The sequence below is a fragment of the Gopherus evgoodei genome, chromosome 3, assembly GCF_007399415.2.
Source record: "Gopherus evgoodei ecotype Sinaloan lineage chromosome 3, rGopEvg1_v1.p, whole genome shotgun sequence".
Taxonomy (NCBI): domain Eukaryota; kingdom Metazoa; phylum Chordata; order Testudines; family Testudinidae; genus Gopherus; species Gopherus evgoodei.
The window spans coordinates 44241862-44255275 of record NC_044324.1 but is presented as its reverse complement, the minus strand read 5'-3'; the positions used below and the strand labels follow the sequence as shown (position 1 = coordinate 44255275).

Sequence of the window (13414 nt, the reverse complement as noted above, 5' to 3'; positions counted from 1 at the left end):
CTAATAGAATCATACTAATTTTGTGTTAGATAAGCAGACTTTCGCCTTCCTGCATAAACACTCCCAGTCAGATCTCTGATTGTAGGTTTCATACACTGAATGATGTAGATTAGGAATCTCTTGAATCAGCAGATTTGAAATTTGAAACCAGACTCTCTGACAAAGGGCAACTCACAGAGATCAGTGCAGGGTACATATTCTTCTGATGAGGTTGCCATCCTCAGAGCCACAACAATTGGGTGTTGGCTTTGCCATTAGCAACTCCAGTGCTTCCAAGTTCAAAAGTCTATCTAATGGCATAAGTGATAGTCTTATGGCTCTATGGCTGCCACTGAAACATAAGTGGTACGTTACCATCATTAGCGCTTGTACTTCTATCATGACAAATGCTGACAATGAGAGAGAAAAGTTCTATAGTAACTTAGACAAACTTATTGTGTCTACATCAGTATCAAACTGATTATCATGGGAGACTTTAATACAAGGGTTGGAAGTAACATGAAAATCTCGCAGCCTGCTATTGGATAGTATGGCACTGGAAAAGAGAATAGCAATGGAACTCTGCTACTTAGTGACTGTTAAATGGCAATTAGTGATCACAAATACATTTTCTACCTACCAGACAAAAAACAAAACCAAAAAGAGATAATGGATGCACTCAAGACCCAAACAATGGGATCTTATTGACTACCATCCATCCGTAAGATCTACAGGATATACAAATCATTGCAGCCATGTGTGGGGGCAGACTGCTGGACAGACCACATGATCTGTTCCAAACTATTACTAGTAAGTCAACCAGTGTGTCGTAAGTCATCTAAGCCAATCAGACTGCTTAACATAAAGCGATTACAAGATGAAGCTGCATAAGTGTAGCTCTGTAATAATATTACTACAGCTTTATCTGACTGTGCTGGCTTGGCTACTACTGCTAATGTAAACAGTGGATGGGCTACTTTTCATGACATGGTACATCAAGCTGCTCCTGAAAATTTAGGTATAGCAAAATGACATCATCGATTAGTTTGACAAGAGTGGTCCAGAAATTCAACAGCTACTCACTAAAAAACATGAGCTGCATCCTCAAATTGTTGCATCTCATGTCCTTGTAGGTAGTTATAACATACTAGAATCTGTGTCATGAATAGGGATCCTAATTTTCCATGTTAAAAAAAACAAAGTTCTCTAATTAAAAAAAATAAGAATCTGCATTTTCTGTGATTAAAATGAAACACTGAACATAAACACTAACCCAGGAACCTATCTTTGCAACAAAGCCCGATGCCAGCTCTGTCCACATATCTGTTCAAGTGACACCATCATAGAACCTAATCACATCAGCCATGCCATGAGGGGCTCGTTCACCTGCACATCTACCAACGTGATATATGCCATCATGTGCCAACAATGCCCCTCTGCCATGTACATTGGCCAAACCGGACAGTCTCTATGCAAAAGAATAAATGGACACAAATTTGACATCAGGAATCATAACATTCAAAAACCAGTTGGAGAACGCTTCAACCTTTCTAACCACTCAGTGACAGACTTGAAGGTGGCAAATTTGCAGCAAAAAAACTTCAAAAACAGACTCCAAAGAGAGACTGCTGAACTCGAATTAATATGCAAATTAGATAATTAACTTAGGTTTAAACAGCGACTGGGAATGGTTGGGTCATTATACTAATTGAATCTATTTCCTCATGTTAAGTTCTCCTTACATCTTCTATGGGTCATCTCGATTATTACTTCAAAGGTTTTTTTTCTCCTGCTGATGATAGCTCATCTCAATTGATTGGACTTTTACAGTTGGTATGCTTACTTCCACCTTTTCATGTTCTCTGTACGTATAAATATCTTCTGTCTGTGTGTTCCATTTTGTGCATCCAAAGAAGTGAGCTGTAGCCCACGAAAGCTCATGCTGAAATAAATTTGTTAGTCTCTAAGGTGCCACAAGTACACCTGTTCTTTTCACTGAATTTTAGTTTCCCTAGCTACAATATATAAAGTATCAGTTAAACACAATATTTTATTGATATAGTTACAATTTTTAAGCAAGTTTGAAGCCTACCAGTGCCATCAATCATTATAATAAAATTAATAGAATTGCAATTTATATTTGTCTGCACTCTAACATAATCTACAGCCTTGCTGTATACGGTATAGAACAGCACCTTAACATCAATGTGAAATTTGTCCTTGCCAAACTCAGTGCCATGGTCTTTAGGGGAGATTTTTAAAGTTTTCAGCATTTTTTCATAACTTTAATTACTCATGTCTGGAGGCTGAAGTGAAATTTGAGATGCATTAAAACTCAAACTCCTACATGCTATGGAAAAACCTTTATACACTGGAAGCAGTTTATTGGAGTATGTTTAGGTCCATATAAATTAAAAAATCAGCTACAAGATGGGGGGGTTGCTCACACTGAATAAGTGACACTTGTACTTTCAGTAACATTTAGTTAATAGATGTTCTTATTTTTTTCACAAAACGTAAAAATTAAAGATTCTATAAAAACGCAAATTCCACATTTTTCTGTGGGAAATGGATTTCTAGGATCCCTGGTCATGAGATCCGATCTAAGCTTAGAGACATACAGAATCAATGGTGGAATGCCAAGGCATATGAAATCCAGGGCTATGCTGACCCTCATGAGAACAAAGACTTTTGTTTTGAAGATTTATATGTTCCTACACATACCACTACAGTGCTTTTGAAGAGTGTGGACAGCCTAACACTGATCACTGACAAAGGAGAAATCCTTCAGTGGTGACAACAGTATTTCAGTGATCTAACACACTGTCCAACATCACAGACAAGACATTAATAAGCGTAGTTGATCAGCCAACATGTAATAACATGGATCCAACCCCGTACCTTGCCAAAGTCAGCACTGCAGTCAGTGCCACATAGTTCAGGGCTCCTGGATCTGATGGCATTCCTGCAGAAATATTCAAGTATGGAGGTGAGATCCTGCTGAGCTGACTGCTTGGACTATTTCTCAATACACAGTACTGAAGATGTACTGCAAGACTTGAAAGACACCACCATTGTCACCATACACAAAAGGAAAAGTGAAAAGTCCAGTTTGGTAACTATTGTGGTATCTCATTACTGTCAATGGCTGGAAAGGTTCTGACCAAAGTATTCTTTGATCATTGCTATGCAACATAGAATCACAGAACTGGAAGGGACCTCGAGAGGTCATCTAGTCCAGTCCCCTGCACTCAAGGCAGGACTAAATATTATCTAGACCATCTCTGGCAGGTGTTTGTCCAACCTGCTCTTAAAAATTCCCAATGATGGAGATTCTACCACTTCCCTAGGCAATTTATTCCAGTGTCTAACCACTCTGATAATTAGGAAGTTTTTTCCTAATGTCCAACCTAAACCGACCTTGCTGCAATTTAAGCCCACTGCTTCTTGTCCTATCCTCAGAGGTCAAGAAGAATGATTTTTCTTCCTTCTCTTTGTAACAACCATTTATGTACTTGAAAACTGTTATCATGTCCCCTCTCAGTCTTCTTTTCTCCAGACTAAACAAACCCATTTTTTTTCAGTCCTCCCTCATAGGTCATGTTTTCTTTAATCATTTTTGTTGCTCTTCTCTGGACTTTCTCCAGTTTGTCCACATCTTTCCTGAAATGTGGTGCCCAGAACTGGAAACAATACTCCAGTTGAGGCCCAATCAGTGCGGAATAGAGTGTAAGAATTATTTCTCATGTCTTGCTTATACTCCTGCTAATACTGCTGCTAATACAGCCCAGAATGATGTTTGCTTTTTTTGCAACAGCATTACACCGTTGACTCATATTTAGCTTGTGATCCACTATGACCCCAAGATCCCTTTCCACAGTATTTCGTCCTAGGCAGTCATTTTCCATTTTGTATGTGTGCAACTGATTGTTCCTTCCTAAATGGAGTACTTTGCATTTGTCTTTATTGAATTTCCTCCTATTTACTTCAGACCATTTCTCCAGTTTATCCAGATCATTTTGAATTTTAATCCTATCCTCCAAATCACTTGCAAACCCTCCCAGCTTGGTATCATCCTCAAACTTTATAAGTGCACTCTCTATGCCATTATCTAAATCATTGATGAAGATATTGAACAGAACCAGACCCAGAACTGATCCCTGCTGGATCCCACTAGTTATGCCCTTACAGCATGACTGTGAACCACTAATAGCTACTCTCTGGGAATGATTTTCTAACTAGTTATGCACCAACCTAATAGTAGCTCCATGTAGGTTGTATTTCCCTAGTTTGTTTATGTGGTCATGCGGGACAGTATCAAAAGCCTTACTATAGTCAAGATATACCACATATACCGCTTGCCCCCGATCCACAAGGCTTGTTACCCTGTCAAAGAAAGCTATCAGGTTGGTTTGGCATGATTTGTTCTTGAAAAGTCTATGCTGACTGTTAATTATCACTTTATTATCTTCTATGTGTTTGCAAATTGATTGCTTAATTATTTGCTCTATTATCTTTCCTGGTACAGAAGTTAAGCTGACTAGTCTGTAATTTCCCAGATTATCCTTATTTCCCTTTTTATAGATGGGCACTATACTTGCCCTTTCTCAGTCTTCTGGAATGTCTCCCGTTTTCCATGACTTTTCAAATATCATTGCTAATGTCTCAGATATCTCCTCAGTCAGCTCCTTGAGTATTGAGTAAGATGCATTTCATCAGGACCTGGTGAGATGAAGACATCTAACTTGTCTAAATAATTTTTAACTTGTTCTTTCCCTATTTTAGACTCTGACCCTACCTCATTTTCACTGGCATTCACTATGTTAGATGGCCAATCACCACCAACCTTCTTGGTGAAAACTGAAACAAAGAATTCATTAAGCATCTCTGCCATTTCCACATTTTCTGTTATTGTCTTTCCCCCCTCATTGATTAATGGGCCTACTCTGTCCTTGGTCTTACTCTTGCTTCTAATGTATTTATAGAATGTTTTCTTGTTTCCTTTATGTCCCTAGCTAGTTTGATCTCGTTTTGTGCCTTGGCTTTTTTTTCATCATTAACTCCATGGTACTGGAATCACAATGTGGTTTTAGGACAATATGATGTATGGCAGACTTGATATTGGTAGCCCATCAGATGCATAAGAAATGCAGATAACAGCAACAGGACCTTTACATTGTCTTTATTGACTTGTCTAAAGCATTTGACACCATCAGTAGTCCTGGGCTTTGGTAAGTGTTATGTAAGTTTTGTTGTCCAGAAAAATTCAGCAACATTCTGAGATTATTTCATGATGGAAGTAGTAGATGGTGTTCTGTCCAACCCATTTCCTATTACCAATGGTATTAAGCAGGGCTGCATTACTGGTCCACTCTTGTTCATTCTTTTCTATGCAGCAATGCATGATGATGCTACAAAAGACCTAAATGCCAGTATCAGGATAAGTTTCCAATCCTCAGGAAAATTATTTAAACTGAACAGGCTGTGATCTTCCATGAAGATCTTTAAGGCAATTATTTATGAGCTGCTGTATGCCAATGACTGTGCTCTAGAGATATATACTCCAGAAGATATACAGTGGATTACAGACAGATTCATACAGTCTGCAGAAAGGTAAGGGCTGACAATCAATCTGAAAAAGACAGAGGTCATGTATCAACATGCACCAGGAAAACCCTACATGAAACCAAAAGTCACTGACAGCAACACACAGCTGAAAGCTGTTACAGACTTTTGCTACCTTGACAGTATATTGTCAAATGATGTTAATGTAGACAAGGAGCTGACAAGTTGTATCAACAAGACCAATTCATCATTTGTCAGACTATAAGGCAGTCTGGCAGCAACATGATATTAAGCTGCAAACTAAATTAAACTCTATAAAGTGGTTGTACTATCCAGCTTGTTGTATGGCCATAAGACCTGGACCTGCTACAGGCATTATGTTAAGCTGCTAAATAAATTCTATTTACAACGTCTGTGTGCCATACCCTGCATCAAATATGGTAGATAAAGTTACTAGTAATGAGGTTCTGGAATATAGTCACTCTACACAGATTGAAGTCATGTTTATCGCATCACAGTTCCCCTGGACTGGTTGTGTGTTTAAGATGGACGACACCAGCATGCCAAAGCAGTAGCTGTCTGGCGAACACAGTGCTCAACTGCATATGAGGCAGCACAATAAATGCTTCAAGGACACACTGAAGCATAACTTGAAACAGTGCAATGTTGATGTTGACAGCTGGGCGTTGTCAGCAGCAGGCAGATCATGCTGGCAAGCAGTGGTCAATGATGGATTTACCAAATTCAAGATTAAGTGCATCTTAAAGGATACAGTCAGAATTATAAACCTTGGCAGACACATCAGGCACAGACATGGGGTCCACTCACCACTAGGGTTGCCTCCACCTGACTACTCTGGGGATTAGCTCCTTCCACATGCTGCACTTTCCTTTGGCAGTCTCTTCACCCATCTTTGTAACTCCAGGTACTCCTCCTTCATAACTTGACCCTCTGGCCAGGTCACTATGCACCCTCATCTTTTGGGGTATCAAAGTCTTTCAGAAAAAACTGTCTCAGGCAGTCTGCTCTCCACTGCCTGGTCTGTGCCACTTCCCCAGTGGCTGGTGGTAGAACCCGGGCCCACTCTCTACTCCAAGTCTCAGCTCAGGGGCCCTCTCATCAGCAGACAAGATCTACCCTGTCCCATACCTTGCTGCTTTTCCCCCGAGTCTTTCCTACCTTTCTGGCTCTCCCTGAAGTCTGGGTTTACCAGCTCACACTCCTCTCCCCAGGGAGTAACTGTAGACTACCCTCTATAGTCCCAAACACACCTCCCTTCTTCCAGGGAGTGACTTCAGACTCCTTCCCTGCAGTCCCTAGCTGCTCCTCCTGTTCCTGCCCCGTGGAGCCTTATCTACTTAATCCCTGCTCCCTGACTCCTCCAGATGCAGCCTGGGGACTTAATTGGCCCAGCTAGCCACTGTAACCCTGCAGACCTTGTGTGGGGTGGACACCCCATCACATGCACCTCCTTTTGTGTGCTGGTTTTCATTTATGCATATAACTAGCTGTTTATATGTACAGTCACAGGAAATGGACATTCAGGGTTGGCATGCAATAGTTCGTGTGTTTTTACAAACATTTGTGAAAATTTGACCCATCTTGTCTAATTTTCAAAACTTAGCTGTTATACAAATCAAAGGACAAAGATAGAATTATTTTAAAGTTACTGTTGTGATTAAGTTTAGGCCTTGTCTACACTAGAAATGGTTTGTCGGTATCACTATACCTGTACAATTATATCCGCACATATTCTGAGTGTAGATGCAATTGACACCCGCAAAAGAGTGCTTTGCTGGTATGGCTTTTACCAGTTCCGTGAAAAAAAGTTTTTGTTGGTATAATTGCATCTACATGAGGGCTTTTGATGGTATAAAAATGTCATAAAAAGAAAAATCACAGCCCTAAGCAATATTACTATACTGGCAAAGGCATCTAGTGTAGACCAAGACGTAGTGAAAGAATTGTTTTGTTCTGAGCACTCTTTCAGATTTCAAATCAGGCTAATCTGTTTGATTGTTGATTATCATGTAGACCAGGGATAGGCAATCTATGACACGCGTCAAGCTTCTTAATGTGCTGTTGATAACAGGGCCATGTTTCCCATCCGTTGAGCAATGTTGTGAGGACAATAGCATTATACTCTTTGATTTTTTTCTGTAAACAGGTTCTGTGTTACTTCCAGATTTGGTGATAAAGGTGACCATATGCAGCACCAGCTTTCTTAATTCATGGGTCTGCAAAGATGTACTTACAGGCTTATTGCATTTTTAACCTTGATAGCGTCCTACTTTATATAGTCTATGGGAAAGGGTGAGGGTTACAGTAAAACTTATTGTGTATCTTTCTGAAAACCTCTTAATACTGCCGAGTTGATGTTTGTCATTTTCCATACTGTTTTCCAGTCTCTTTTGTTGAACTGGAGTTTTTAGTTCATTTGCCTGTTTGAGTTTTTACATTTGTGGCAACAGATTTGATAGAGGTCAGCTATCGACATATATTGTACATAACCTGGTCTATTTCCAAAACTCTTTCTTGTATAGATCTCCTAGAGGTTCTGAACCTGCATTCTTTATACACCTAAAACTTCCACTGCTTCCAATGGTGGTTTTTGGTGCTGAAGGAATGCAAGATTAGGCTAATAGTAGAGCTGTCTGAAATTTTTTTGCTGAATTAAAAATAAATAAATGCAGATTTGGTGACATGGAAATGTTTTGCAGTTTCACTGAATTGTTCATGTGGAAAACAAAACAACCCCCCCCCCGAAAAAAAAGGTTTAAACATTTTATTTTATCTTGTTTCCAAAACAAAACATTTAGATGTTTTTTGGTGCAAAACAATTCTTTAGAAATTTCTTTCAAATTTTATTTAAAATACTTCAAAGCAGGCCTCTCCCTTCCACTTGAAATCTAAACAAAATTTTTAATTTGACCTTTAATTTTTTTTTTGACTATTCAGTTTGGTGAAAATTTCATTTTCAGTGCTGTCTGAAAGATTTTTTAAAAATTGTCAGCAAACTGAACAATCCATTATTTGCACAGCTCTGGCTACTAGTGGTAAAATGGGTTGGTTTTCAATACCCTTGTTATACCATTTGTTCTCTGTGTTGGCAGCCTTACTGGTGTGCCAAATAGTGTATAACGGAACATACACCATTGGCTGTTCTTCTCAAATATAGATTTCATGTCTTCAATTTTGGTTGACTTGCAGTGAATAGATGACTGATGAGAGGAATGCATCATGAATGTAGTAACAAAATAAAGTGTGCTTTCATTGATTTTTTGTAAACTTTGAAAGCAGAATCGTATATGCAAACAGTATATGTCCTGTGTATATATTTTTATGTATGTATACATACTAGACATACAATGTACTCTATATATTTCATATGCTTGATGAACATATAATGTTTTTAGGTATTGCTTCCCCCCCCCTTTTTATTTTAGTTTTATATCATTTTCATTATTAGCTTGGATATTTTGTATCAGCTATGATCAACTATGCCTAGTTGTTCGAGTTGGTGAAGTGAATCTGCCTACTCTCTAAGCGTGCAAGTGAATCACGTTAACATGCATTAGTTTTGTTGTATATTCTTCGTTGCTACCTTGACGCCTCTTCTGCAGCAGGAAAAAAAAATCACCTCTTGCCATTTTCTTTCACAGTAGCACAGAACACATTAACAATGTCTGCTCAAATTGTCAAATATCAATAAAAACTCCTCCCAACTTCTGACCTGCGAAAGGTCATACATGCTGTGAAAGATTACATCTTGCCTGGGCATAAGTACCATGAAAGGACAAGAGTTGTTACTGAAGCTGACCATAAAAACAACTGTCCTTAAAGTGATGATAAGAGAATGGACTAGATAGACAACAGGGAATTAGATGACTAGATAGCAGTGGTTATTCATAGCTTTTAGGGGATTTATCTGTTTGTTTATTAAATTGTAAATCCTATTTTCGGCATCTATGACTGTTTTACTGGAAGTAGCTGTACTTCGGCTTCCCCACTCTTGGAATGCAGTGGAGATGTGAGTAGCCTTCCCCTCCCCCCTTAATTTCATACACAAAAAGACCCTTATAGCCCAGAGCCCCTACACTGACCTCTCTGGAGGGGAAGAGAAGAAGCCCCAACTGCTCTTTTTTTTTTAACTACAAAGCAGGAAGACAGACGAAACATAGGCCAGGGGAGGGGCTGCCAATGAAGAGTGAGAGGAAGAAATAAGATAATTCAACCACCTTCTGCACTCAACTGGATATGTGGATGCCGCATTGAAATCAGTGTGAGCTCTACGTACATATCTGGGTACAGAATTGAATCCATCATGTCTAGTGAACTTTGACACATGGTTATTTGACATGGAAGTTGTTTTCACTTTCTTTTCCTGGAGCTACAAATGTTATTTCTTGAAAGGGTACTAGTTACTTTAATGAAACCATAAATTAGTATTTATATAGTGGTTTACATAGTTTAGGAAGACTATAGCTTATTGCAGTCAAAATCTGTATTATTTTAAAGGAAAACAAAGAATCTGATTATAAAATGTTTTATAACATTTATTTATTTTGTAGACAAAAGGGGAGAATCCGAACAAAACCAGCCTGCAGAGGAACCCCTACTAGAACAAATTAATGAAAAAAAAGGAACATAAAGAGATGATTTCAAATGTCATGTCATGTTGTAATATAGAGGTACGAAAGATGTTAATATTTAATTTTCCTCTTATATTCTTCCTTTCTTATTTGCAAAATGAGCTGGATTGAAATGATTGACTTTAAGATTTTTTTAAAAAACAATAGAAACTGAAGATTAAATATCCCTGATATTGAAAATGTATCATTAATGTGCTGGAATATAAGGCCCATGCCTGCACTATTAACTTACACTGGTATAACTAAGTTGCTGAAGGGTGTGAAAAATCCACACCCCTGAGGCCAAAAGAGACCATGATAGTCCAGTCTGACCACCTGCAAATCATCATAGAATTTCACCCCACCCATAACTTGTGGCTGAACAAGTACATACGTTTTAGAAAGCCATCCAGTCTCTATGTAAAGATTCCAAGCGGGGGAAAGGTTACTGAATTCCTTACTAAGATGTTCCACTACTTAATTATCCTGCCTGTTAAAAATGTCTTCTTTCTGGTTTGAACTTTTTTGACTGAATGAAGGAAATATATATTGCCTAATAAATATAATACTTTACTTTGTACCATAAATGTAATAACTATATGATATAAAATCATAGTGTTCAATCAATATTATTATTGCTGAAATTATTGCTTCAGGGCATGGATTTCCCCTACCCTTTTCTTGAGGATACCATCATATCTGGTAGCATCCATTGATTCAGCGTGTCTAGTATCCTGTTTGCAATGCTGTTCCTGAGGATGGGAAGGTGAAACAGCCATAACTGTGCTACAATCATCTCACAGTAGCTGTTGGACACTGGGCAGATCCTCAGGGCTGGCCAAGTTCTCCTGGACACAGAACCTGAGTGGGGGCCTGAGGGTGGCTTTATGCTGTCTGTGGGTTTTCAGGAGGAGTTTAAGGTACAGGTTTTAATCTATAGAGCCCGAAATGGCTTAGCACATAGTGACCAAAGAAACCATCCCAGCATGCCATGCATTTGTGTTGTAAATCAGTAAAGGTGCTTAAGCTGATGCAAGAGGCCTCCGGGCTTAGGAACCTTCCTTGGTCCATAGTAGCACAGAGGTAGGGTATGCTGCAAAGCTAGTTTTCAATCTTTTTTGAAAAAGGCTGGAGGACAATTATTGGGTGGTGAATTATTGAAAAGGGATGGTGATTTGAGGTTTTAAGTTGTCTAGCTTGCTGATTATGGGATATACTGAATAGTATTGCTGCTGTTTAGGGATACTGAAATGTTACTTTAGAGGTGGGTCTCTAATTTATGGGAAGGACTCCTAGAGTATATGACATCTCAAGTGACTCTGCTGACATCCACTATGATAGTGTGGGGTGGAGACAGAGGTGGTTTTTCAGGTAGATACATCCTAAACCATTAGCTTAAATTCCATGGGGAAAACCACAGGCAGCATAAAGCCACCTTTTGAGTGTGTGTATAAACACAAATACATTAATAAATAATTCTTAAAAGTGAAACTCGTAAGCAGATGTGTGGGGGAGGGGAGAAGGGAATGGAGATAAGCAAACCTGATTTAAACATTAAGTAGTTAGTTCTGATTGAGTAATCATAATAGTGCATCTCTATATAACTTTTAAAGCTAGCTACAGTGCTTGCAAATTCATATGGCCAGTGAGTGAGACAGTGTTGTCTAGTGATAGCAGTATTGGACTAGGAGTCCAGAGACCTAAGGTTCTACTACTGATTCAGCCACGGACTTGTTATGTGAACCTGGGTACGTGTGCCTCACTTGTGCGTAAAAAGACGGTAATAATACCTACTTTTGTGTGTTATTTTTAGATCCTTGAATGAAGGAACCTATAAAGGTGCCAATGAGTTTTATTTATCTGTCAATGAACTCTATTTCAGATCAGGATTGAGCTTTAAAGTCCAACTGTTTTAGATTGGGATTTTAGTAGGTAAATTGGCAAACTTTTCAGTGCCTTACAGTGATAGTTTTTGTTTGCACACTTTTATATACATTTTGTTAGGCTCCTAACCTGCAACTTATAATGTGATGCACTGTTGCAGAGCCCCACTGACTTCAGTGGGGCTCTGTGTGCATGTAGCCATCTGCTTGTGTACTGTCACCTATAGGACCAGAGCCTTAGGCCCCAATCCTGCAAAGACTTTTGTGCCTATTTAATTTTATGCACTGTGAATAGTCCAACTGAAGTCAATGGGACTGTTCACAATGCATGAAGTTAAGCATGCCAGCAAGATTGAGGCCTTAGATTGTAAATTGTTGTTTGTAGGGACTGTGTCATCCTATGTGTCTATACAACATTGATCATATTTTGGGGGACTTGAGTAATAACAACAAACAACAACAGTCATCTATGTTTTGACATTATCTTTTCATGTCTCTGTTTCAGGATTTTAATGTTGCAGGCCAGGATGTAGTTTGCAACTCATGAAATATCATGTCTACTACAGGGGACTATCTTCCACAACATCAGTTAAGACAGTTCCTCATAAAGAAACAAACAATAAATTCCTCCATCTTTCTTGCACAGTTAGAAGTATAAACCTTTAGTGAGTGGTTATGTGATCTTTTCTCATTCATTGGGTATGTATATGTGCTTCCTAGTAAGCCTTAGCTAGTACGTTTGAGAATGAAGGAGTTTAATTGGTGACTGCCAAGTACTGTAATCTTTACTATACGTGTTGTTGATGATTAATTCTTTTTGTAATTTTCTGATGAGTTATTTCTCTGTTTCTGCCTAATCAGCAGTCATACTGTGAAATATAATTGCCACTTGTAAGAAAATTACTGTCTCATGAGATTAATACGTTTGATGATTAAATTATGTAGAATAAAGTAATAACAGTCACATACTCAAGCAGAATGACATGTGGATCCTTTGCTGTGGTTTGATGACCTTTATAAAAAACAGAATAGCATTTTAGAAATAATCCCATCTATTTCAAGTCAGTCCCAACATAACAAGGAAATGTAAAGAATCCTCAATCAGCTATATGCTTTTGGAAAATGAAGGAGTTTCACCTCAGTTAAATTAAAAATACCAGCCTTGATCTGAGGTCAACATGACATAAATCACTGAGGTAGCAAAAAATTCTCAAACCTGATAAGAAAACATATTTGCTGCTAAATTTAATTACTAAACTTGATCAGAAATGTGCTTGCAGTCTAGCATTCATATCAGCAAGAGACAGACTTCTGTGCAAACAAAATGAAATATCTGTTGTTTCCTGCATATAAAAT

The 13414-nt window shown here is 38.5% G+C and overlaps 1 protein-coding gene across 5 annotated transcripts in view; it reads left to right on the top strand.

Moving 5' to 3' along the window:
* DCDC2C (doublecortin domain containing 2C) overlaps positions 1 to 12991 on the top strand; it is a 121495-nt gene extending 108504 nt beyond the window's left edge. For all 5 annotated transcript variants that reach the window (XM_030554200.1, XM_030554202.1, XM_030554199.1 and 2 more), the window contains 2 exons: positions 10116 to 10235; positions 12564 to 12991. In XM_030554200.1, coding sequence (XP_030410060.1) covers positions 10116 to 10195 — 80 coding nt within the window. In that variant the 3' untranslated portion in view covers positions 10196 to 10235; positions 12564 to 12991. The remainder of the gene's footprint in view (positions 1 to 10115; positions 10236 to 12563) is intronic.
* The last annotated feature ends 423 nt before the right edge of the window (positions 12992 to 13414 follow it).